Source organism: Oncorhynchus masou, chromosome 12 (assembly GCF_036934945.1).
Source record: "Oncorhynchus masou masou isolate Uvic2021 chromosome 12, UVic_Omas_1.1, whole genome shotgun sequence".
Taxonomy (NCBI): Eukaryota; Metazoa; Chordata; class Actinopteri; order Salmoniformes; family Salmonidae; genus Oncorhynchus; species Oncorhynchus masou.
In genome coordinates, this window is record NC_088223.1 from 86,950,851 (window position 1) to 86,974,901 (window position 24,051).

At 42.6% G+C, this 24,051-nt stretch overlaps 1 protein-coding gene across 1 annotated transcript in view; it reads right to left on the minus strand.

Annotated features, from left to right (window-relative positions):
- Window positions 1-204: 204 nt before the first annotated feature.
- LOC135550988 (neuronal vesicle trafficking-associated protein 2-like) overlaps window positions 205-24,051 on the minus strand; it is a 45,204-nt gene continuing 21,357 nt past the window's right edge. Inside the window, exons 4-5 of the mRNA XM_064982329.1 lie at window positions 2,263-2,373; window positions 205-1,573 (exon numbers count right to left, since the gene is read on the minus strand). Coding sequence (XP_064838401.1) covers window positions 1,382-1,573; window positions 2,263-2,373 — 303 coding nt within the window. The 3' untranslated portion in view covers window positions 205-1,381. The remainder of the gene's footprint in view (window positions 1,574-2,262; window positions 2,374-24,051) is intronic.

Consider the following 24,051-nt stretch of genomic DNA (forward strand, 5'->3'; position numbering starts at 1 on the left):
GATTCTATGATGCTTCCAATGCAGAGGTAGCTTGGACTAGATCAGTATGTGTAATTAACCCTTAACCCCCCCCCATCTTGTGTCATGTACCCTATGACTTTCCAACGATAGTCAGCAGAGTCAACGATAGTCAGCAGAGTTGACTAATTAATGCACGGAACCAAATGGTGGAGCATTGAAAACAACAGGACAGAGACTTTCTGATCAGGTCACAACTTGCTTTATTTTCATTTCAAACCTATGGGATGTACAGTGAGAAACTACTCCAGACTTTGCTACATATCAACTACCAAACATCACAATAGTTCAAAAAGCATTTTTTTTTGACAAGATAAAAAAAAAGAAATAAAATGGTAACAGAACAAAACTCTGCAGAGAAGCTTATCTACAAATGGTTCTAAACATTACAGGAACCAGAGTTTTGGCAAAGACAGCGATATACACAACGTTTCCCATCATCACCACTTCTTGGGTATTTATCCTTAGCAATAGACCCACATATTCATGTTGTGTACAGTGGCTGGACTGTCTGCTAAAGCGAAATGTAACTGGCAATAAAGGTCGCTCTTTTCCCACGAAAAATAGTTAAACTGTCATGAAACCTAGCTACAACCATGCACACACATGAACTAGCATGAATGCACTGGGCTTTATACAGCTTGGCTCAAGAAGGGAAGTAGGACATACAGGACAGTACATTAAAGAGTGTTCCAATATCAAACCGTCATGATAGAGAATACTTAGCTAGCTTTGCTCAGATAATTCAGGACATCTACTGTATATTGGTGTTGGAGTTTAACTTCCATAGACGTACAAATAGGTACTAATTTGGGAAAACCCTTTCTATAAGAATGTATTACAGTATGAGTATGAACCAAAATGCCATGGATATGCCTGGACTTGAATCAGAGTTTATCATAACATGACTTTGATTACACGGAGTCATGACACTACAGGGGGCCGAGCAGATGGACATATCAGATGGACACATCAAATGGACACATCAAATGGACACATCTGAAAAATGACTTTTGACTCACTCAGTTAGTAGCAGCTCAGAAAAGCATATACTCTGAATGGATTTCAACTTTGACTCGAGACTTTGTACAAACAGTTGTTTGATATCAAATACAAAATACCAATAACAAGTTAAAAAATTAATTAGTGATGATAAATAATGAATAAATAAAGAAAGAAAACCGACAGAAGGGAGGAGAGGCAGAGATTGTGGTGCTGGGTTGATGGGCTGGGGCTGGCAGGTGGGCGTGACAGTACTCTGAGCCTAGCGAGACACTGGAGAACGACAGACACTCCCTGTTAAAAGCTTGTCATGGAGACGGGCAGAAGAGGTGGGGTTGGTGGGAGGGTTGGGCAGGCATACTCAGTGCCCGTCTGTGTTGGGCGGCTTGGCGTCGTGCGGGGCAGCGCCAGCGGGGAGCCATGGAGAGACGGAGCGGGAGGTGGTCTGCTTGGCCATGCTGTAGTGGCTGATCACCGTATAGAAGCGCCCTCGGGAGTTGGCATCCTGAGCTGTGTAGTAGGCCTCCAGAGAGGCAGGGATGCATCGCTTATGCTGCAGGGGGAGAGAGAGAGAGCAAGAGAGCGAGAGGGCGCGAGAGAGAGTGGGCGCGAGAGAGAGTGAGAGAGAGAGCAGGAGAGAGAGAAAGAGAGAGAGCGAGAGAGCGAGAGACCGAGAGAGCGAGCGTGCGAGAGAGAGTGGGCGCGAGAGAGAGTGAGAGAGAGAGCGCGAGAGAGAGAAAGAGAGAGAGCGAGAGAGCGAGAGACCGAGAGAGCGAGCGTGCCAGAGAGTGGGCGCGAGAGAGAGCGAGAGAGCGAGAGAGAGAGAAAGAGAGAGAGAAAGAGAGAGAGCGAGAGAGCGAGAGCGAGAGAGTGAGAGAGCGAGAGAGAGAAAGAGAGAGAGCGAGAGCGAGAGAGAGCGAGAGAGAGAGGGTTCAAGAACATACTCTCCTCACGTACAGACTGCTGCACAACACTAAGGGCTTTTTCTGGTGAAGAGGTTCTTTTTTTCTCTGAAGAGTGCAGGGGCTGTGTCTAAAATTAGATTTGCTTCAGCTAACATGTAGTCCACAGCAATAACCTCTAAAGGTGACTGTTCAGATGACTAGCCAGTGTAGTTTTCAAGTTTTGTCACAAATAGCACTCTATTCCCTATGCAGTACACTACTTTTGACCAGAGCCCGTTGGGAATAGGGTTCCATTTGCGACACACATATGACCCCACATAAGACAGGGCCCACTCACCTTGTATATGAATCCATCTGGGCAGCTGTGTTCGTACGTGAAGGCCTTGTACACCACCAGGAACACTATGCAGGCCAAGAAGGCCAAGGCCAAGACTATCAGAATCGTGACCTGGGAATAAAAGATGACAAATACTCTGGTCAATTTTATAGCTGCCGGCAATGTCAGGTCTCTTGTCAAAGCGGAGGTCTTGAAGCAAGGTTTGACACCATGAATCAATATATATATTCAAAAGAGCACTCGACAACTAACAACCAAAATAACCTCCATCACAATAGATTTTTAACCATCACTTGTCTCGTGACAAGGTGAGAGAAAACAAGTGAATATGCATTAGGATTTGACGAAACCAGTATCACTAGATTGTTTCCATGACAACAATTAAAACACCAAGCAGACCAAAGTCTTTGGTCCTTTAATAAGAACCTGGTGTATGTAACATATTAGGTATCACTTTATTTGGATAGTCCATCTGCCCTACAGACTATATGTAACATATTAGGTATCACTTTATTTGGATAGTCCATCTGCCCTACAGACTAAATGTAACATATTAGGTATCACTTTATATGGATAGTCCATCTGTCCTACAGACTATATGTAACATATTAGGTATCACTTTATTTGGATAGTCCATCTGCCCTACAGACTAAATGTAACATATTAGGTATCACTTTATTTGGATAGTCCATCTGCCCTACAGACTAAATGTAACATATTAGGTATCGCTTTATTTGGATAGTCCATCTGCCCTACAGACTATATGTAACATATTAGGTATCACTTTATTTGGATAGTCCATCTGCCCTACAGACTATATGTAACATATTAGGTATCACTTTATTTGGATAGTCCATCTGCCCTACAGACTATATGTAACATATTAGGTATCACTTTATTTGGATAGTCCATCTGCCCTACAGACTAAATGTAACATATTAGGTATCACTTTATTTGGATAGTCCATCTGCCCTACAGACTATATGTAACATATTAGGTATCACTTTATTTGGATAGTCCATCTGCCCTACAGACTATATGTAACATATTAGGTATCACTTTATTTGGATAGTCCATCTGCCCTACAGACTAAATGTAACATATTAGGTATCACTTTATTTGGATAGTCCATCTGCCCTACAGACTAAATGTAACATATTAGGTATCGCTTTATTTGGATAGTCCATCTGCCCTACAGACTATATGTAACATATTAGGTATCACTTTATTTGGATAGTCCATCTGCCCTCAGACTATATGTAACATATTAGGTATCACTTTATTTGGATAGTCCATCTGCCCTACAGACTATATGTAACATATTAGGTATCACTTTATTTGGATAGTCCATCTGCCCTACAGACTATATGTAACATATTAGGTATCACTTTATTTGGATAGTCCATCTGCCCTACAGACTATATGTAACATATTAGGTATCACTTTATTTGGATAGTCCATCTGCCCTACAGACTATATGTAACATATTAGGTATCACTTTATTTGGATAGTCCATCTGCCCTACAGACTAAATGTAACATATTAGGTATCACTTTATTTGGATAGTCCATCTGCCCTACAGACTAAATGTAACATATTAGGTATCACTTTATTTGGATAGTCCATCTGCCCTACAGACTAAATGTAACATATTAGGTATCACTTTATTTGGATAGTCCATCTGCCCTACAGACTAAATGTAACATATTAGGTATCACTTTATTTGGATAGTCCATCTGCCCTACAGACTAAATGTAACATATTAGGTATCACTTTATTTGGATAGTCCATCTGCCCTACAGACTAAATGTAACATATTAGGTATCACTTTATTTGGATAGTCCATCTGCCCTACAGACTAAATGTAACATATTAGGTATCACTTTATTTGGATAGTCCATCTGCCCTACAGACTATATGTAATATGTCATCTTACTACCAGAAACCCTCTTAAACCTAACCTGAAGCCTAACCCTAACCCTTATTCTAAACCTAAACCTAACCCTTATTCTAAACCTAACCCTTAACCTTATTCTAAACCTAACCCTAAACCTTATTCTAAACCTAACCCTTAACCTTATTCTAAACCTAAACCTAACCCTTATTCTAAACCTAACCCTTAACCTTATTCTAAACCTAACCCTTAACCTTATTCTAAACCTAACCCTTAATCTTGTTCTAAACCTAACCCCCTTATTCTAAACCTAACCCTTAATCTTGTTCTAAACCTAACCCTTAATCTTGTTCTAAACCTAACCCTTAATCTTGTTCTAAACCTAACCCTTAATCTTGTTCTAAACCTAACCCTTAATCTTGTTCTAAACCTAACCCTTAACCTTATCTTATTCTAAACCTAAACCTAAACCTTATTCTAAACCTAAACCTAACCCTTATTCTAAACCTAACCCTTAATCTTGTTCTAAACCTAACCCTTAATCTTATTCTAAACCTAACCCTTAATCTTGTTCTAAACCTAACCCTTAATCTTGTTCTAAACCTCACCCTTAACCTTATTCTAAACCTAAACATAAACCTTATTCTAAACCTAAACCTAACCCTTATTCTAAACTTAACCCTTAATCTTGTTCTAAACCTAACCCTTAATCTTATTCTAAACCTAACCCTTAATCTTGTTCTAAACCTAACCCTTAATCTTATTCTAAACCTAAACCTAAACCTTATTCTAAACCTAAATCTAAACCTTATTCTAAACCTAAACCTAACCATTATTCTAAACCTAAGTTTAGCAAGCAGTTACTTTATAACAGATAGTTTGTTGATAGTCCGGATTGTTCTACTGACACTATCTAAATAAAGTATGATCAAATAGTGTGTGCTATAGCTTGGAAGAAAAATGCACATGACTCTGGATGACAACATAATGATGTTTGTTTCCAACATTAGGGCTGTTTTCCTAAAGAAGTTAAATCCGCTTCGTGTTTTGTTTCCTTGCCACGATACTAAGGAGTATTGCGATACTTGTATCGTCCCGACATGTTAATAACTCAACATCATTAGCTCTAGAAGTTTCCATCTGAGTAGTGAGGTAGAGGGAGAAAGCTCAGTGTGTTCATTGGCTGCCAGATGAAACCCAGTGGAGACAAACAGATTTAATAAAAACCTTCACTAATTCAATTTTTCACAATTTAGCACCCATATTGGTCACAAAATGCAGTTGATGCGGACAGAGGCTAGAAAAAAATAGCTTGGTTTGGAAATGAGTAAAATTGAGAAGTGTGAAACTGTTTTGAGCAGCGCTAATTTATAATTTATCACAAACCACATCCCCAAAAAACACATAATCCAATAAATAAGAACACATTACTTTCAATAGTGATTCAAATAAGTACATCTGTACGTCTTGATGTGGAAATGTTGTGTTTAAAATGTGTATTTCCCTGGTAGACGAGACAGTTTTATAGTGAGAGATTAACATACAAAAAAGGACCAATGTTCTCCCTATTCCTCCTGAATCTGTGATTGGGTGCTTTGGAGCACTGGTTAATTAAAATGATGCAAATGTAAATAAAGGACAGCTGAGAGAAGTAAGAATGGTATTGTGAAGTGAAGACTCGGAAGAGGAGTGAAAGGACACGTGCACACGCCAACACTCTACATTAGGTGGTGGTACAGTAAAGCTCTGATTTTACCACAGTGTCAAATCCGGTGACTGAAGTGCTGTCTTCATCTTCAGTTTCACAATTCATCCTATTGCGCCATAAAACAATTTCCCTGTTTCCAATGGCCTCCCTTCGTACTGGACACCACACCATTTCGGCAGGATGCTAGGCTAGGGTAATTATAGCTGAGTGCTGATTAGCAGAGATCAGGATGATTTGTACAGAGGCTAAATGACAGTTGACTTCTGTGTTAATGTCAGGACACATGCTTGGATCGGTCTGACGTTCTGTTCAATTACATTCGCTTATCACAAACCCGAAACATGTTGAAATGGCTGCTTAAAAAGGGATTTTAGGCTCACAAATAATTAAATACACATCTACTGTAGCTATCTACTATTTTACATCTTACGTTTTGATTTTAAAGCATAATTATTCAAAACTCAATCAGTCTTGCTAAATCAATGCAATAACAAAACTCATTTTTTCTCTCTCTCTGGCAGCTGTCCAAATGACAGAAACACATTATTATTGTTTATTATATGGAATATCAGTTGATAGCTTTTAACCTGACAGAAAAATGGGGTTTACGTTAATTTTAATGATTAGCTTCTTTTTAAGAAACAAAATGAATCCTAAACCTCACCAGGATGTGAAATAACACCATGACACAAATTGTGCTTTTTCTCCCCAATTTCGTGGTATCCAATTATTAGTAGTTACTATCTTGTCTCATCGCTACAACTCCCGTACGGACTCGGGAGAGACGAAGGTCGAAAGTCATGCGTCCTCCGAAACACAACCCAACCAAGCCGCACTGCTTCTTAACACAGCGCGCATCCAACCCGGAAGCCAGCCGCACCAATGTGTCGGAGGAAACACTGTGCACCTGGCAACCTTGGTTAGTGCGCACTGCGACAAGGATATCCCTACTGGCCAAACCTTCCCTAATCCGGACGACGCTAGGCCAATTGTGCGTCGCCCCATGGGCCTCCCAGTCGCGGCCGGCTGCGACAGAGCCTGGGCGTGAACCCAGAGTCTCTGGTGGCACAGCTGGCGCTGCGATGCAGTGCCCTTAACCACTGCACCACCTGGGGGGCGCATTGGACATTCTTGATCTTTATCTACATATTACCTTTACTATTATTATACTACATTATTACTTTAGGATATTTTCATTACTGGTGGCCAGCATTTGTTTCATCATGTTAAAGATTCAGCTCAAACCTATTTCAAATTTGAGATGAGTTAAATTTGCGATGAATTTGATTTGATGATAATACTAATCTCACAGCTAGCATCCTATATTTAGTGTGCCCTCACAGCACCAGGTAGCACCAATAAAATGGTTGGCCTTCTAGTCAGAACACTACAGGAATGGAACCCTACTATTGAACAGTCTGAATCATACACTGTAGTCTAGTGTAGTCCAACTCTAGGTGAGGATACGTTTGCCAATTTCCAACACATCAAATGTCCTGACTACAGTAATACAACATACACATCTGCCATTATTGATGTGTGCACCCCGTTGGCTTAGTTGTGAATGGAATGACCTCTATTTTCCCTTGCCTTGACGATAATGGGGACTAAACTGGGATGCACCGGCAGATCCGCCATGATCCAATTCCCATCTGACTGGTTGTTTTCATCTGTATTTTGATTAAATACAGACTGCTTCATTTTGAAAGGTTTTGCTGACTAGCTGTATTTGTCCTTGTGCCAGCTGGCATACATGTCAACCTTTCCCTAAAGCACCTGACTCAATAAGGACAGGGACGGACGTCAGCAAACGAGGTAAAATCTGCCCCAAATATGGCAGCTATAGTCTTAGTGCAGACAGGCAGACAGACAGGCAGATAGGCAGACAGAGACAGACAGACAGGCAAACAGGCAGACACAAAACAGACAGGCAGACAGGCAGCTGCTGCTGTTGTTTGTGTTGTTGTTGTTGGCGTCGTAATCTGACATCCCTATAATCCACATAGACGGAGGCCCATAATCCCTAGGAAGCAGCGGGATTTATTCACTGGCTAAACATCCCTGGAGTACACGGTGGGTGTGTTACTGTGCTACTGTAGCAGTACAGACAGTGTGGCTGTGGTACAGTACTGACAGAGTGGCTGTGGTACAGTACAGACAGTGTGGCTGTGGTACAGTACAGACAGAGTGGCTGTGGTACAGTACAGTCAGAGTGGCTGTGGTACAGTACAGTCAGAGTGGCACAGTACAGACAGAGTGGCTGTGGTACAGTACAGACAGAGTGGCTGTGGTACAGTACAGACAGAGTGGTACAGTACAGACAGAGTGGCTGTGGTACAGTACAGACAGAGTGGCTGTGGTACAGTACAGACAGAGTGGCTGTGGTACAGTAGAGTCAGAGTGGCTGTGGTACAGTACAGACAGAGTGGCTGTGGTACAGTACAGACAGAGTGGCTGTGGTACAGTACAGACAGAGTGGCTGTGGTACAGTACAGACAGAGTGGCTGTGGTACAGTACAGACAGAGTGGCTGTGGTACAGTACTGACAGAGTGGCTGTGGTACAGTACAGACAGAGTGGCTGTGGTACAGTACTGACAGAGTGGCTGTGGTACAGTACAGACAGAGTGGCTGTGGTACAGTACTGACAGAGTGGCTGTGGTACAGTACAGACAGAGTGGCTGTGGTACAGTACAGACAGAGTGGCTGTGGTACAGTACTGACAGAGTGGCTGTGGTACAGTACAGACAGAGTGGCTGTGGTACAGTACAGACAGAGTGGCTGTGGTACAGTACAGACAGAGTGGCTGTGGTACAGTACAGACAGAGTGGCTGTGGTACAGTACAGACAGAGTGGCTGTGGTACAGTACAGTCAGAGTGGCTGTGGTACAGTACAGACAGAGTGGCTGTGGTACAGTACAGACAGAGTGGCTGTGGTACAGTACAGTCAGAGTGGCTGTGGTACAGTACAGTCAGAGTGGCACAGTACAGTCAGAGTGGCTGTGGTACAGTACAGACAGAGTGGCTGTGGTACAGTACAGACAGAGTGGCTGTGGTACAGTACAGTCAGAGTGGCTGTGGTACAGTACAGACAGAGTGGCTGTGGTACAGTACAGTCAGAGTGGCACAGTACAGACAGAGTGGCTGTGGTACAGTACAGTCAGAGTGGCTGTGGTACAGTACAGACAGAGTGGCACAGTACAGACAGAGTGGCTGTGGTACAGTACAGTCAGAGTGGCTGTGGTACAGTACAGACAGAGTGGCTGTGGTACAGTACAGTCAGAGTGGCTGTGGTACAGTACAGTCAGAGTGGCTGTGGTACAGTACAGTCAGAGTGGCTGTGGTACAGTACAGACAGAGTGGCTGTGGTACAGTACAGACAGAGTGGCTGTGGTACAGTACAGACAGAGTGGCTGTGGTACAGTACAGTCAGAGTGGCTGTGGTACAGTACAGACAGAGTGGCTGTGGTACAGTACAGTCAGAGTGGCTGTGGTACAGTACAGTCAGAGTGGCTGTGGTACAGTACAGACAGAGTGGCTGTGGTACAGTACAGTCAGAGTGGCTGTGGTACAGTACAGACAGAGTGGCTGTGGTACAGTACAGACAGAGTGGCTGTGGTACAGTACAGACAGAGTGGCTGTGGTACAGTACAGACAGAGTGGCTGTGGTACAGTACAGACAGAGTGGCTGTGGTACAGTACTGACAGAGTGGCTGTGGTACAGTACAGACAGAGTGGCTGTGGTACAGTACAGACAGAGTGGCTGTGGTACATCATCCCTTTTCTCTATCACCCCTAATCTCCTCTCCCCCACACGTTGTTCAGCTGAGTCTGTTGTGGCTCCGTGTAATAGGTTTCTGTTCAATTCTCAATTTACTGTTCTGAATATGGGGAAAATTTCAACACGTGCCTCGCTATGTTTCTGCCATTTGTCTCCCTCAGACATAGGTTTTTTCTATATATGTGTCAGTTTGATCTTTTATTTTCTTCCTAACTCTGCCCTATCTTGTAATTCCAGTCTCCTTGCCTTATGCTGTTAGAATGCAACCCTCGCCCACTCTCACAGCAAGACCACTTTTCCAGGAATACAGTATGAGAGGGCAAAAACTCTTACTGTCGCTCCAGAGGGAGAAATCGAGAGGCAGAGAGAGAAAGAGGGAAAGAGAGAGAGCAAAAGAGAGGCAGAGAGATAGTCAGAGAGAGAGAGAGCTAAAGAGGCAGAGAGAGCTACAGAGAGGCAGAGAGAGAGCTACAGAGAGGCAGAGAGAGAGCTACAGAGAGGCAGAGAGAGAGCTACAGAGAGGCAGAGAGATAGCTAGAGAGAGGCAGAGAGAGAGCTAAAGAGACAGAGAGATAGCTAGAGGCAGAAAGAGGCAGAGAGAGAGCTAAAGAGACAGAGATAGGCAGAGAGAGCTAAAGAGAGGCAGAGAGAGAGCTAGAGAGGCAGAGAGAGAGCTAAAAAGAGAGACAGAGAGAGAGCTAGAGGCAGAGAGAGGCAGAGAGAGGCAGAGAGAGAGTTAGAGGCAGAGAGAGGCAGAGAGAGACAGAGACAGATAGTCAGAGAGAGCGCTAAAGAGAGGCAGAGAGAGCTAAAGACAAGCAGAGAGAGGCAGAGGGAGATAGAGACAGTCAAGAGAGAGCTAAAGAGAGGCAGAGAGAGTATGTTCTTCCTCTAGCACCAGGTGTTGCTGACAGAACAATGAGATAAGTTAAAAGTACATCAGTAGATCTATGATTGAGGAATGAAAGCCTATTGTCTGTGAATCATATTGGAATGCTTAAGCTGGCATTCAATACAGAGCCAAGTACACAAGGGGAAACTCTGTTCCTCTATTGTAAGATTTTGCTCACAATATGAGGAGGAGGGGGTTCAGTTTTTCTGATAACATGAAGAAGAAAATTGGGCTTTACCTGCCATTTTCACATGACCAGTTAACTGTATCTCTGAGGCTAAGACCTGTTAAAATGGAGGGAGCTTTGTAAGACTGAGGGAACTACAACCATCTTTTTCATCGAATGTAATGGTCTTAGATTTCCCTCTCAAGCCCTTATGAGATGGTTTTAGATGACTGACCTACATGGCAACCTGAAGGGGGATGCCCACTAGGGTAGAGGCTGAGGAAGGAAAGGAGCGATGCACAGGAGAAGTGGTGCCATGGAGGTAACAATGTCTAGACCAGGGATGGGCAACTTTTATGGGGGCCATAAAAAAGCTGCAAGGCTGAACCCCCTCCTCCTCACAATGCCAGCCAAATATTTTTGGTGCCCCCAGCTTGACATTTTTAACATTTTAGAGTTAATTTAGTGCAATTCTACACATTTTACCATGGGGCAGAGAAGAAAATTAACTGTTTTATAGCTAATTTCCCACAATTCTACAAATTCTGCCATAGGGTAGAGAGAAATGCTCTAGGTCAGCTCTAGGAAGAGTCTTGTTGGTTCCAAACTTCTTACAATGAAGAATGATGGAGGCCACTGTGTTTTTGGGGACCTTCAATGCTGCATAAATGTTTTGGTCCCCTTGCCCAGATCTGTGCCTCGACACAATGCTGTCTCGGCGGTCTACGGATGATTCCTTTGACCTCATTGCTTGTTTTTTGCTCTGACATGCACCGTCAACTGTGGGACTTTATAGAAACAGGTATGTGCCTTTCCAAATCATGTCCAATCAATTGAATTTACCACAGGTTGTAGAAACAAAGTTGTAGAACCATCTCAAAGATGATCAAAGGAAACAGGCTGATGCACCTGAGCTCAATTTCGAGTCTCATAGCAAAGGGTCTGAACATTTATGTAAATAAAGTATTTCAGTTTTTTATGTTTAATAAATTGTAGATTGAGGAAAATAATGTATTTAATACATTTTAGAATAAGGCTGTAACGTAAAAAAAATGTGGAAAAAGTCTACCAAATGCATTGTACAGACAAACAGACAGACAGACAGACAGACAGACAGACAGACAGACAGACAGACAGACATTTACATTACATTTACATTTAAGTCATTTAGCAGACGCTCTTATCCAGAGCGACTTACAAATTGACAGACAGACAGACAGACAGACAGACAGACAGACAGACAGACAGACAGACAGACAGACAGACAGAACCAGTCAAAAGTTTGGACAAATCTTTATTTTTACTATTTTCTACATTGTAGAATAAGAGTGAAGACATCAAAACTATGAAATAACATTCTCTCAACCAGCTTCACCAGGAATGCTTTTCCAACAGTCTTGAAGGAGTTCCCACATGTTGCTTTTCCTTCACTCTGCGGTCAAACTCATCCCAAACCATCGCAATTGGGTTGAGGTCGGGTGATTGTGGAGGCCAGATCATCTGATGCAGCACTACTTCACTCTCCTTCTTGGTCAAATAGCCCTTACACAGCCTGTAGGTATGTTGGGTCATTGTCCTGTTGAAAAACAAATTATAGTCCCACTAAGCATAAACCAGATAGGATGGGCTATCACTATAGAATTCTGTGGTAGCCATGCTGGTTAAGTGTGCCTTGAATTCTAAATAAATCACTGGCAGTGTCACCAGCAAAGCACCCCCACACCATCACACCTCCTCCTCCATGCTTCACGGTGGGAACCACACATGCAGAGATCATCCGTTCACCTACAGTACTCTGCGTCTCAAAAACACTGCAGTTGGATCCAAAAATCTTCAATTTGGACTCATCATACCAAAGGACAGATTTCCACCATGTCCATTACTCATATTTCTTGGCCCAAGCAAGTCTCTTCTTCTTATTGGTGTCCTTTAGTAGTGGTTTCTTTGCAGCAATTCGACCATGAAGGCTTGATTCACCGGGTCTCTTCTGAACAGTTGATGTTGAGAAGTGTCTGTTACTTGAACTCTGAAGCATTTACTGTGGGGCAAAAAAAGTATTTAGTCAGTCACCAATTGTGCAAGTTCTCCCACTTAAAAAGATGAGAGAGGCCTGTAATTTTCATCATAGGTACACTTCAACTATGACAGACAAAATGAGAAAAAAAATCCAGAAAATCACATTGCAGGATTTTTAATGAATTTATTTGCAAATTATGGTGGAAAATAAGTATTTGGTCACCTACAAACAAGCAGGATTTCTGGCTCTCACAGACCTGTAACTTCTTCTTTAAGAGGCTTCTCTGTCCTCCACTCATTACCTGTATTAATGGCACCTGTTTGAACTTGTTATCAGTATAAAAGACACCTGTCCACAACCTCAAACAGTCACACTCCAAACTCCACTATGGCCAAGACCAAAGAGCTGTCAAAGGACACCAGAAACAAAATTGTAGACCTGCACCAGGCTACAAAGCTCACCCTAGCCCTCCATTTGGTAAATCTGACCACAATTCTATCCTCCTAATTACAAGCAAAAATTAAAGCAGGAAGCACCAGTGACTCAGTCTATAAAAACTAGGTCAGATGAATCAGATGCTAAACTACAGGACTGTTTTGCTATCACAGACTGGAACATGTTCCGGGATTCTTCCGATTGCATTGAGGAATACACCACATCAGTCACTGGCTTTATCAATAAGTGCATCGAGGACGTCGTCCCCACAGTGACTGTACGTACCAACCAGAAGCAATGGATTACAGGCAACATTCGCACTGAGCTAAAGGGTAGAGCTGCCGCTTTCAAGGTGCGGGCTTATAAGAAATCCTGCTATACAGGGCTAAGATCGTACTACACCGGCTCCGACGCTCGTCTTATGTGGCAGGGCTTACAAAGTACTACAGACTACAAAGGGAAGCACAGCAGCGAGTTGCCCAGTGACATGAGCCTCCCAGACGAGCTAAATCACTTCTGTGCTCGCTTCGAGGCAAGCAACACTGAGGCATGCATAAGACTATCAGCTGTTCAAGATGACTGCGTGATCACGCTCTCCGTAGCCTACATGATTAAGACCTTTAAACAGGTCAACATTCACAAGGCTGAGGGGCCAGACCGATTACCAGGACGTGTGCTCCGGGCATGTGCTGACTAACTGGCAGGTGTCTTCACTGACATTTTCAACATGTCCCTGATTGAGTATATAATACGAATATGTTTCAAGCAGACCACCATATTTCCTGTGCCCAAGAACACTAAGGCAACTTGCCTAAATGACTACAGACCCGTAGCACTCACGTCCGTAGCCATGAAGTGCTTTGAAAGGCTGGTAATGGCTCACGTCAACACCATTATCCCAGAAACCCTAGACCCACTCCAATTTGCATACCGCCCAAACAGATCCACAGGTGATGCAATCTCTATTGCACTCCACACTGCCCTTTCCCACCTGGACAAAAGGAACACCTATGTGAGAATGCTATTCATTGACAACAGCTCAGCATTCAACACCATAGTACCCTCAAAGCTCATCACTAAGCTAAGGATCCTGGGACTAAATGCCTCCCTCCGCAACTGGATCCTGGACTTCCTGACTGGCTGCTCCCGGGTGGTGAGGGTAGGTAGCAACACATCTGCAACGCTAATACTCAACACTGGAGCCACTCAGGGGTGCGTGCTCAGTCCCCTCCTGTACGCCCTGTTCACCCACGACTGCGTGGCCAGGTACGACTCCAACACCATCATTAAGTGTGCAGACGAGACAACAGTGGTAGGCCTGATCACCGACAACGACGAGACACCCTATAGGGAGGAGGTCAGAGACCTGGCCGGTGGTGCCAGAATAACAACTTATCCCTCAACGTAACCAAGACTAAGGAGGTAATTGTGGATTATATGAAAAGGAGGACCGAGCACACCCCATTCTCATCGAGGGAGCTGTAATGGAGCAGGTTGAGAGCTTCAAGTTCCTTGATGTCCACATCACCAACAAACTAGAATGATCCAAACACACCAAGACAGTAGTAAAGAGGCCACAACAAAGCCTATTCCCCCTCAGGAAACCAAAAAGATTTAGCATGGGTCCTCAGATCCTCAATAGGTTCTACAGTTGCAACATCGAGAGCATCCTGACTGGTTGCATCACTGCCTGGTATGGCAACTGCTTGGCCTCGGACTGCAAGGCACTACAGAGGGTAGTGCGTACGGCCCAGTACATCACTGGGGCAAAGCTGCCTGCCATCCAGGACCACTACTCCAGGCGGTGTCAGAGGAAGGCCCTAAAAAATTGTCAAAGATCCCACGCCCCCAGTCATGGACTGTTTTCTCTACCACCGCATGGCAAGTGGTACCGGTGCGCCAAGTCTAGGACCAAAATGCTTCTCAACAGCTTTTACCCCCAAGCCATTTTATTTTTTTTATTTTTTTATTTATCCATTGTTTTACCAGGTAAGTTGACTGAGAACACGTTCTCATTTGCAGCAACGACCTGGGGAATAGTTACAGGGGAGAGGAGGGGGATGAATGAGCCAATTGTTAACTGGGGATTATTAGGTGACCGTGATGGTTTGAGGGCCAGATTGGGAATTTAGCCAGGACACCGGTGTTAACACCCCTACTCTTACGATAAGTGCCATGGGATCTTTAATGACCTCAGAGAGTCAGGACACCCGTTTACCCATAAGACTCCTGAACAGGTAAACAAATGGCTATCTGGACTATTTGCATTGTCCCGCCACTCCCCCAACCCCTCTTTTACGCTGCTGCTACTCTCTATCATATATGCATAGTCACTTTAACTATACATTCATGTACATGCTACCTCAATTAGCGCAACTAATCGGTGCCCCTGCACATTGTCTACCTGGACTATCTGCATTGTGTCCCGCCACCCACTACCCCCTCTTTTACGCTGCTGCTACTCTCTGTTTATCAAATATGCATAGTCACTTTAACCATACCTACTGTACATGTACATACTACCTCAATTAGCCCGACTAACCTGTGTCTGTATATAGCCTCGCTACTGTTATAGCCTCGCTACTGTATGTAGCCTCGCTACAGTATATAGCCTCGCTACTGTTATAGCCTCGCTACTGTATATAGCCTCGCTACTGTATATAGCCTCGCTACTGTTATAGCCTCGCTACTGTATATAGCCTCGCTACTGTTATAGCCTCGCTACTGTATATAGCCTCGCTACTGTATATAGCCTCGCTACGGTATATAGCCTCGCTACTGTTATAGCCTCACTACTATTATAGCCTCACTACTGTATATAGCCTCGCTACTATTATAGCCTCACTACTGTATATAGCCTCGCTACTATTATAGCCTCGCTACTGTATATAGCCTCGCTACTATTATAGCCTCGCTACTGTTATAGCCTCACTACTGTATATAGCCTCGCTACTATTATAGCCTCGCTACTGTATATAGCCTCACTACTATTATAGCCTCACTACTGTATATAGCCTCGCTACTATTATAGCCTCACTACTGTATATAGCCTCGCTACTATTATAGCCTCGCTACTGTTATAGCCTCACTACTGTATATAGCCTCGCTACTGTATATAGCCTCGCTGTATATACTGTATATAGCCTCACTACTGTACTGTTATAGCCTCACTACTATTATAGCCTCACTACTGTATATACTGCTACTATTATAGCCTCGCTACTGTTATAGCCTCGCTACTGTATATAGCCTCGCTACTGTATATAGCCTCGCTACTGTATATAGCCTCGCTACTGTATATAGCCCTGCTACTATTATAGTAGTTATTGTTATTTCTCACTGTCTTTTTACTATTGTTTTTTTATTTCCTTACGTATCTATTGTTCACCTAATACCTATTTTTTACTTAAAAATTGCACGGTTGGTTAGGGCCTGTAAGTAAGCATTTCAATGTTGTATTCGGTGCACGTGGCAAATCAAATTTTATCTGATTTGACTTATCCATTAGAGAAGGGAAGCAGTGTCATGTTCAGTATGAGTTCATTTCTCATTATGTTAATGAGCCCAATTGGGGCAGGTCTCTCAGGAGATAGCACTTCAAGGGTTTGAAAGAACACACTGGCACGTCTAATGAAGACAGGTTCACACTTAGAAACTTACACAATCTAGATTTTCATTAAGGATAACACTTGAAAGACTTAGTGACGTTCTATGAATCCACGCACAGAGACGAGGACCGGATCAGTGCACCGTCATTGTAAATAAGAATTTGTTCTTAACTGACAGCATGGCACTATCTCACACCGAGCAATGGCATTTGTTATACACAATCCTGTTATTGCTAACCAATATCGCAGATTATTTTGAAATAAGCATGAATAGCTTATTGGAAATTCATGACGGGCACATGAAAAAGTACAATTTTGTACACAATTTTGTATAAAGTGCATTTTAATCACAGATAAAGACAGTAGGTTACTTAAGACAGAAACGATAGGAGGGAGGTTGGTCGGATTGGTCGGTAAGATTGTATAACGCAACCGTCTAGCAACCCAAATGTTGCATGTTCAAATTATGTCACAGACAACTTTTGCATTTTAGCTAATTATCAACTTTGCAACAACTTACTACTTTTTAACTACTCAGTTAGCATGTTAGCTAACCCTAACCTTAACCCTTAACTACTTAGTTAGCATGTTACCTAACTCTAACCCCTAAACCGAATCTTAACCTCAAACCCTAGCCTTAACCCTTAGCCTAGCTAACGTTAGCCAACTAGCTAACCTAGCTAACGTTAGCCACAACAAATTAGAATCTGTGTAATGTACATAAATGCATTATGAAGAACGATAATTGTGTCATTTGTGTCTACTTTCACAATAGGCTGTGATAGTGTGTTGGTTATTACCACTAACGAGGATAGGGCAAACAAGAATCATTGAATTTTTCTAATGACCTGCATTTTGGATAAAATTGTTGAGGAGAAGAGAAGATACGATATTAATGCTGGGGTGTTGATCTCGGGCTTGGAGTAAATTTACCCAAAGACACTCCCCAGGCTTGGTAAAGAACAACTAAACACTCCTGTTTACATCCCTCAGAAACGATCATGAATATCTTCCTGTCAGTCAGTCTCCAGCGCCTCACAATCACACCTTATTATGTGAAGCTAGGTGCTGCTGGATGAGGAGAGTTCGGAGCAGCTTGATGAGGAGATGAAGGGGGCCCTCTGTGGGCCCTGCCTGCCTGGCCGAAATATAATGATGGATGAGAGAGAGAGAGAGAGAGAGAGAGAGAGAGAGAGAGACAGACAGACAGACAGACAGAAAGAGACAGAGAGAGAGAGACAGAGAGAGAGAGAGAGAGAGAGAGAGAGAGAGAGAGAGAACTGTAGATGACTTTATCACTGACCTCAACCCAGAGTCTCTCAGAGCATTCACAGTCAGCACACTGACACCCCTATCAGACCACAGCAAAATCACATTCTACTTGAACCGAGCAATACCCAATCATGAGGCATCAAAGCCAAAGGAACTGAGTACCATTAAGAAATGCTATAGATGGAAGGAATGCAGTTTGGAAACCTACCAAAAAAAATTAGTTAACAACAAATTCAATCCCTTTTATACAATTTCCTGGGTAAAATGTTCCACTGTAATAGTGAAAGTGTAAACTTAGCAGTAGAAAATTTTAACAGTATATTTGACCTCTCAGCTTCCCTATCAAATCTAAAAATCTCAAATAGAAAACCGAAGAAAATGAACATCTATGACAAATGGTTTGAGGAAGAATGTCAAAATCTAAGAAAGAAACTGAGAAACCTGTCCAACCAAAAACATAGAGACCCAGAAAACCTGAGTTTACGCCTTCACTATGGTGAATCACTAAAACAATACAGAAATACACTACGGAGAAAGAAGAAACAGCACATCAGAAATCAGCTCAATGTAATTTAAGAATCCATAGACTCTAACCACTTCTGGGAAAATTGGAAAACACTAAACAAACAACAACACAAAGAATTACCTATCCAAAATGGAAATGTATGGGTAAACCACTTCTCCAATCTTTTTGGCTCTATAACAAAGAATAAAGAGCAAAAACATATACAGGATCAAATACAAATCTTAGAATCAACTATTAAAGAACCCAGAACCCACTGGATTCTCCAATTACCTTGAATGAGGTACAGCACAAAATAAAAACTCTTCAACCCAAAAATGCCTGTGGTGTTGATGGTATCCTTAATGAAATGATCAAATATACAGACAACAAATTCCAATTGGCTATACTAAAACTCTTTAACATCATCCTTAGCTCTGGAACCTTCCCCAATATTTGGAATCAAGGATTGATCACCCCAATCGATAAAAGTGGAGACAAATTTGACCCTAATAACTACCATGGGATATGCGTCAACAGCACCTTGGCAAAATCCTCTGCATTATCATTAACAGCAGACTTGTACATTCCTCAATGAAAACAATGTACTGAGCAAATGTCAAATGTATTTTTTTACCAAATTACCGTACAACAGACCATATATTCACCCTGCACACCCTAATTGACAACCAAACAAACCAAAACAAAGGCAAAGTCTTCTCATGCTTTGTTGATTTCAAAAAAGCCTTCGACTCAATTCGGCATGAGGGTCTGCTATACAAATTGTAGGAAAGTGGTGTTGGGGGTCAAATATACGACATTATAAAATCCATGTACACAAACAACAAGTGTGCAGTTAAAATAGGCAAACATATACATTTCTTCCCACAGGGCCGTGGGGTGAGACAGGGATGCAGCTTAAACCCCATCCTCTTCAACATATATATCAACGAATTGGCGCGGGCACTAGAAGAGTCTGCAGCACCCGGCCTCACCCTACTAGAATCTGAAGTCAAATGCCTACTGTCTGCTGATGATCTGGTGCTTCGGTCACCAACCAAGGAGGGCCTACAGCAGCACCTAGATATTCAGCACAGATTCTGCCAGACCTGGGCCCTGACAGTAAATCTCAGTAAGACCAAAATAATGGTGTTCCAAAAAAGGTCCAGTCACCAGGACCACAAATACAAATTCCATCTCGACACCATTTCCCTAGAGCACACAAAAAACTATACATACCTTGGCCTAAACATCAGCGCCACAGGTAACTCCCACAAAGCTGTGAACGATCTGAGAGACAGGGCAAGAAGGGCATTCTATGCCATCAAAATGAACATAAAATTCTACAACCACCTAAAAGGAAGCGATTCCCAAACTTTCCATAACAAAGCCATCACCTACAGTGAGATAAACCTGGAGAAGAGTCCCCTAAGCAAGCTGCTCCTGGGGCTCTGTTCACAAACACAAATACACCCCACAGAGCCCCAGGACAGTAGCTCAATTAGACCCAACCAAATCACAAGAAAACAAAAAGATAATTACTTGACACATTGGAAAGGATAAACAAAAAATCAGAGCAAACCAGAATGCTATTTGGCCCTAAACAGAGAGTACACGGTGGCAGAATACCTGACCACTGTGACTGACCCAAACGTAAGGAAAGCTTTGACTATGTACAGACTCAATGAGCATAGCCTTGCTATTGAGAAAGGCCGCCATAGGCAGACATGGCTCTCAAGAGAAGACAGGCTATGTGCTCACTGCCCACAAAATGAGGTGGAAACTGAGCTGCACTTCCTAACCGCCTGTCCAATGTATGACCATATTAGAGACACATATTTCCCTCAGATTACACAGATCCACAAAAAAATTGAAAACAAACCCAATTTTGATAAACTCCCATATCTACTGGATGAAATTCCATAGTGTGCCATCACAGCAGCAAGATTTGTGACCTGTTGCCACAAGAAAAGGGCAACCAGTGAAGAACAAACAACATTGTAAATACAACCCATATATATGCTTATTTATTTTCCCTCATGTACCCTTAACCATTTAAACATTGTTACAACACTGCATATATATGTAATATGACATTTGTAATGTCTTTATGGTTTTGAAACTCCTGTATGTGTAATGTTTACTGTTAATTTGTATTGCTTATTTCACTTTGTATATTATCTACCTATATTATCTACCTCACTTGCTTTGGCAATGTTAACACACGTTTCCCATGCCAATAAAGCCCCTTGAATTGAGAGAGAGAGAGAGAGAGAGACAGACAGAGAGAGAGAGAGAGGGAGAGAGAGAGAGAGAGAGAGAGACAGAGACAGAAGAGACAGAGAGAGAGAGAGAGAGAGAGAGAGAGAGAGAGAGAGAGAGAGAGAGAGAGAGGACAGAAACAGACACATAGAAACAAGTTGCTCCCCAAGCTCACCGGGCCAGAGATGGAGGAGAGGGTTCTGACAGAACACAGCAGTCAATTAGATTCCCACGGTCATCATGACTTCACAACATATAAAGTGCTCATGGAAAGTGTCAGAGCCACACAAACCAGAAACAAGGAGTGGGACACTTCAGCCTGAATTACAATAACATATCCTTATGCTACCTCCTCAATGACAGCGTGTCCCTATTTCCACATCACCACAAATCAAATGATCAAATAATTTCCGCGGGTAGTGTTACACGGAACCCAAACCAGCTGTGTGCGTGCGCCATCGTATGCCATCGTGCAAAAATGTATTTTGTTCCCCACACCAAACGTGATCACGACAAGCAGGTTAAAATATCAAAACAAACTCAACCAAATACATTAATTTGGGGACAGGTTAAAAGCATTATACATTTATGGCAATTTAGCTAGCTAGCTTGCCATTGCTAGCTAATGTGTCCCATTTAGATAGCTTGCTGTTGCTAGCTAATTTGTCCTGGGATATAAACATCGAGTTGTTATTTAACCTGAAATGCCCAAGGTCCTCTACTCCGACAATTCATCCACACAAAAAACAGTCAACCAAATATTTTCTAGTCATCTCTCCTCCTTCCAGGCTTTTTCTTCTCTGGACTTTATATTGCAATTGGCATCTTTCATAAATTAGGTGCATCACCGCCACTGACTTCATTCATCTTTCAGTCACCCACGTGGGTATAACCAATGAGGAGATGGCACGTGGGTACCTGCTTCCATAAACCAATGAGGAGATGGGAGAGGTGGGACTTGAAGCGCGATCCGCGTCACAAATAGAACTGACTTCTATTTTAGCCCTTGGCAACGCAGACGCTCGTTGGCGAGCGTGAGCAGTGTAGGTACAATAATTTAATAATATAGATTTCCACATTTATGGGACGCGTGTGACACGAGCAGTGTAGTCAGCCTGTTACTCTTGAAAACTAGATTACAGAAAGTAAACCAGGTAAAATTGGCGAAGAATTGAACTTTTCCTGAAACATTAGACAGAACACATCATTATGGAGAAAGTTGAGGATTTAACATGAGCTCCGTAACCAGATGTAATAATTGTGAGCTATTGGAGGCAGCTGAGTGTTAATCGCTGTGAGAACAGAGGAAAAGCCAGCTGCTGCTATAAATGATCTCCTACATTGCTCACACAAAAATCCTTGTCCCCCGCGGCAGCTTGAATATGCTGTCCTTTTTGAAATTACAAATCACAAAAATAAATTACTCCTTTGGCACAAACTACCAACCGTCTTTTGTTGTACTTTTTGGTCCAATGGAACAGTGAATAGCAGTAATAAATTAACATATAAATTAATAAATTAACATATAGTATTTCCCATCTGTAGCCCACATAACCCATTGCATGTATCTGTTTGTACATGTGGAGGGGGAGTGGCAATAATGGGTAAACAAATTCATTGTAACAGTATCTTCACATGTTCAATCTTAGCTATCATGCAATGCCTCCTAACCATTCAAAGTTGAACCTCCCCATGCGATGCCATGTTGATAGATTCTCTATCTCAGAGAGGGTGGAGGAGGACCCAGCTGTAATTGGAATAACTGGAAGCGATCGATCATCGTAACACTGACAGGCAGGCAGTCAGGCAGTCAGTCAGCATCACTGGCCGCTAACTGGGCTGGGGGGGTCAGGGCTGCCCATGAACAACATGGCTGATTAATCCAACCAATCAATGGCCAGCGTTCACCAGGGAGGCGGCTCTAATTCCCTAGCACTAGGACCTGGCAGTGTTTCTATGGCTCCAAGGTGAGTGAGTGAGTGAGTGTGGTGGTGGTGAGTGGTGGTGGTGGTGGTGGTGGTGTGGTGAGTGAGTGGTGGAGTGAGTGAGTTTGTATTGTGTATTGACTGGCACTTTAGAAATGCGGATGGCGACAAGTGACAGTGGAGAGAGGCTGGTCATAAATTATAGTCTGGAGGAGGATTGCTGCTAGCCTCAGGCCACAACCCAGATCCTGACTGGAGGACTAACTGTCACAGAACAGGCTGATCCATACAGGCCATTGACTTGCCACAGTTGTGTGACAGAGCCAGGGAGAAAAGCCTCTAGGTGGAAATCGAGTCTAGAAATTATAGTTTTAACATATTTACAAATGTACAGTTCTACAGAGAAGTACTATACTTTCTACTACTCTATACACTATACTCTCTACTACTCTATACTCTCTACTCTCTACTACTCTATACTCTCTACTACTCTATACTCTCTACTACTCTATACTCAAAACTCTCTACTACTCTATACTCTCTACTCTCTACTACTCTATACTCTCTACTACTCTATACTCTCTACTACTCTATACTCAAAACTCTCTACTCTCTACCACTCTATACTCTATTCTACTCTCTACTACTCTCTATTCTCTACAACTCTACTATCTTCTATTCCCTACTCTCTACATCTCTACTACTCTATACTCTATACTCTCTACTCTCTACTACTCTATACTCTCTACTACTCTATACTCAAAACTCTCTACTCTCTACCACTCTATACTCTATTCTACTCTCTACTGCTCTCTACAACTCTATACTACTCTCTATTCTCTAAAACTCTACTATCTTCTATTCCCTACTCTCTACTACTCTCTACAACTCTGTACTCTATTCTACTCTCTACTAGTCTCTAATTTCTACAACTCTATACTCCCTTCTACTCCCTACTCTATACTACTCCCGACAACTCTTTCTCATGGCTACCCATGTATTTCCATGGAAATATAATGTTTATTTGGAAAGTAATAAATATATATATTTCTAAAAGCATTCATTAATTGCGTAAATGTAATATACTAAGTATTACTCCTGTTAAAAATATGAATAGGTATTACATTTGGTGAAGAGTACATTATGACTTGCTTAGGACTCGAAACTCAAAGTTTAGGACTTGAGACTTGACTCGGACTTGCCTGTCTTTTCTTGTGACCTGACTTGGGACTTAAGTGCTGAAACTTAAGACTTACTTGTGACTTGTAAAACAAGACAACAACAGGCAGGCTCCTTGTGGAGTGCAATGAGAGGCAGGTGGTTAGAGCG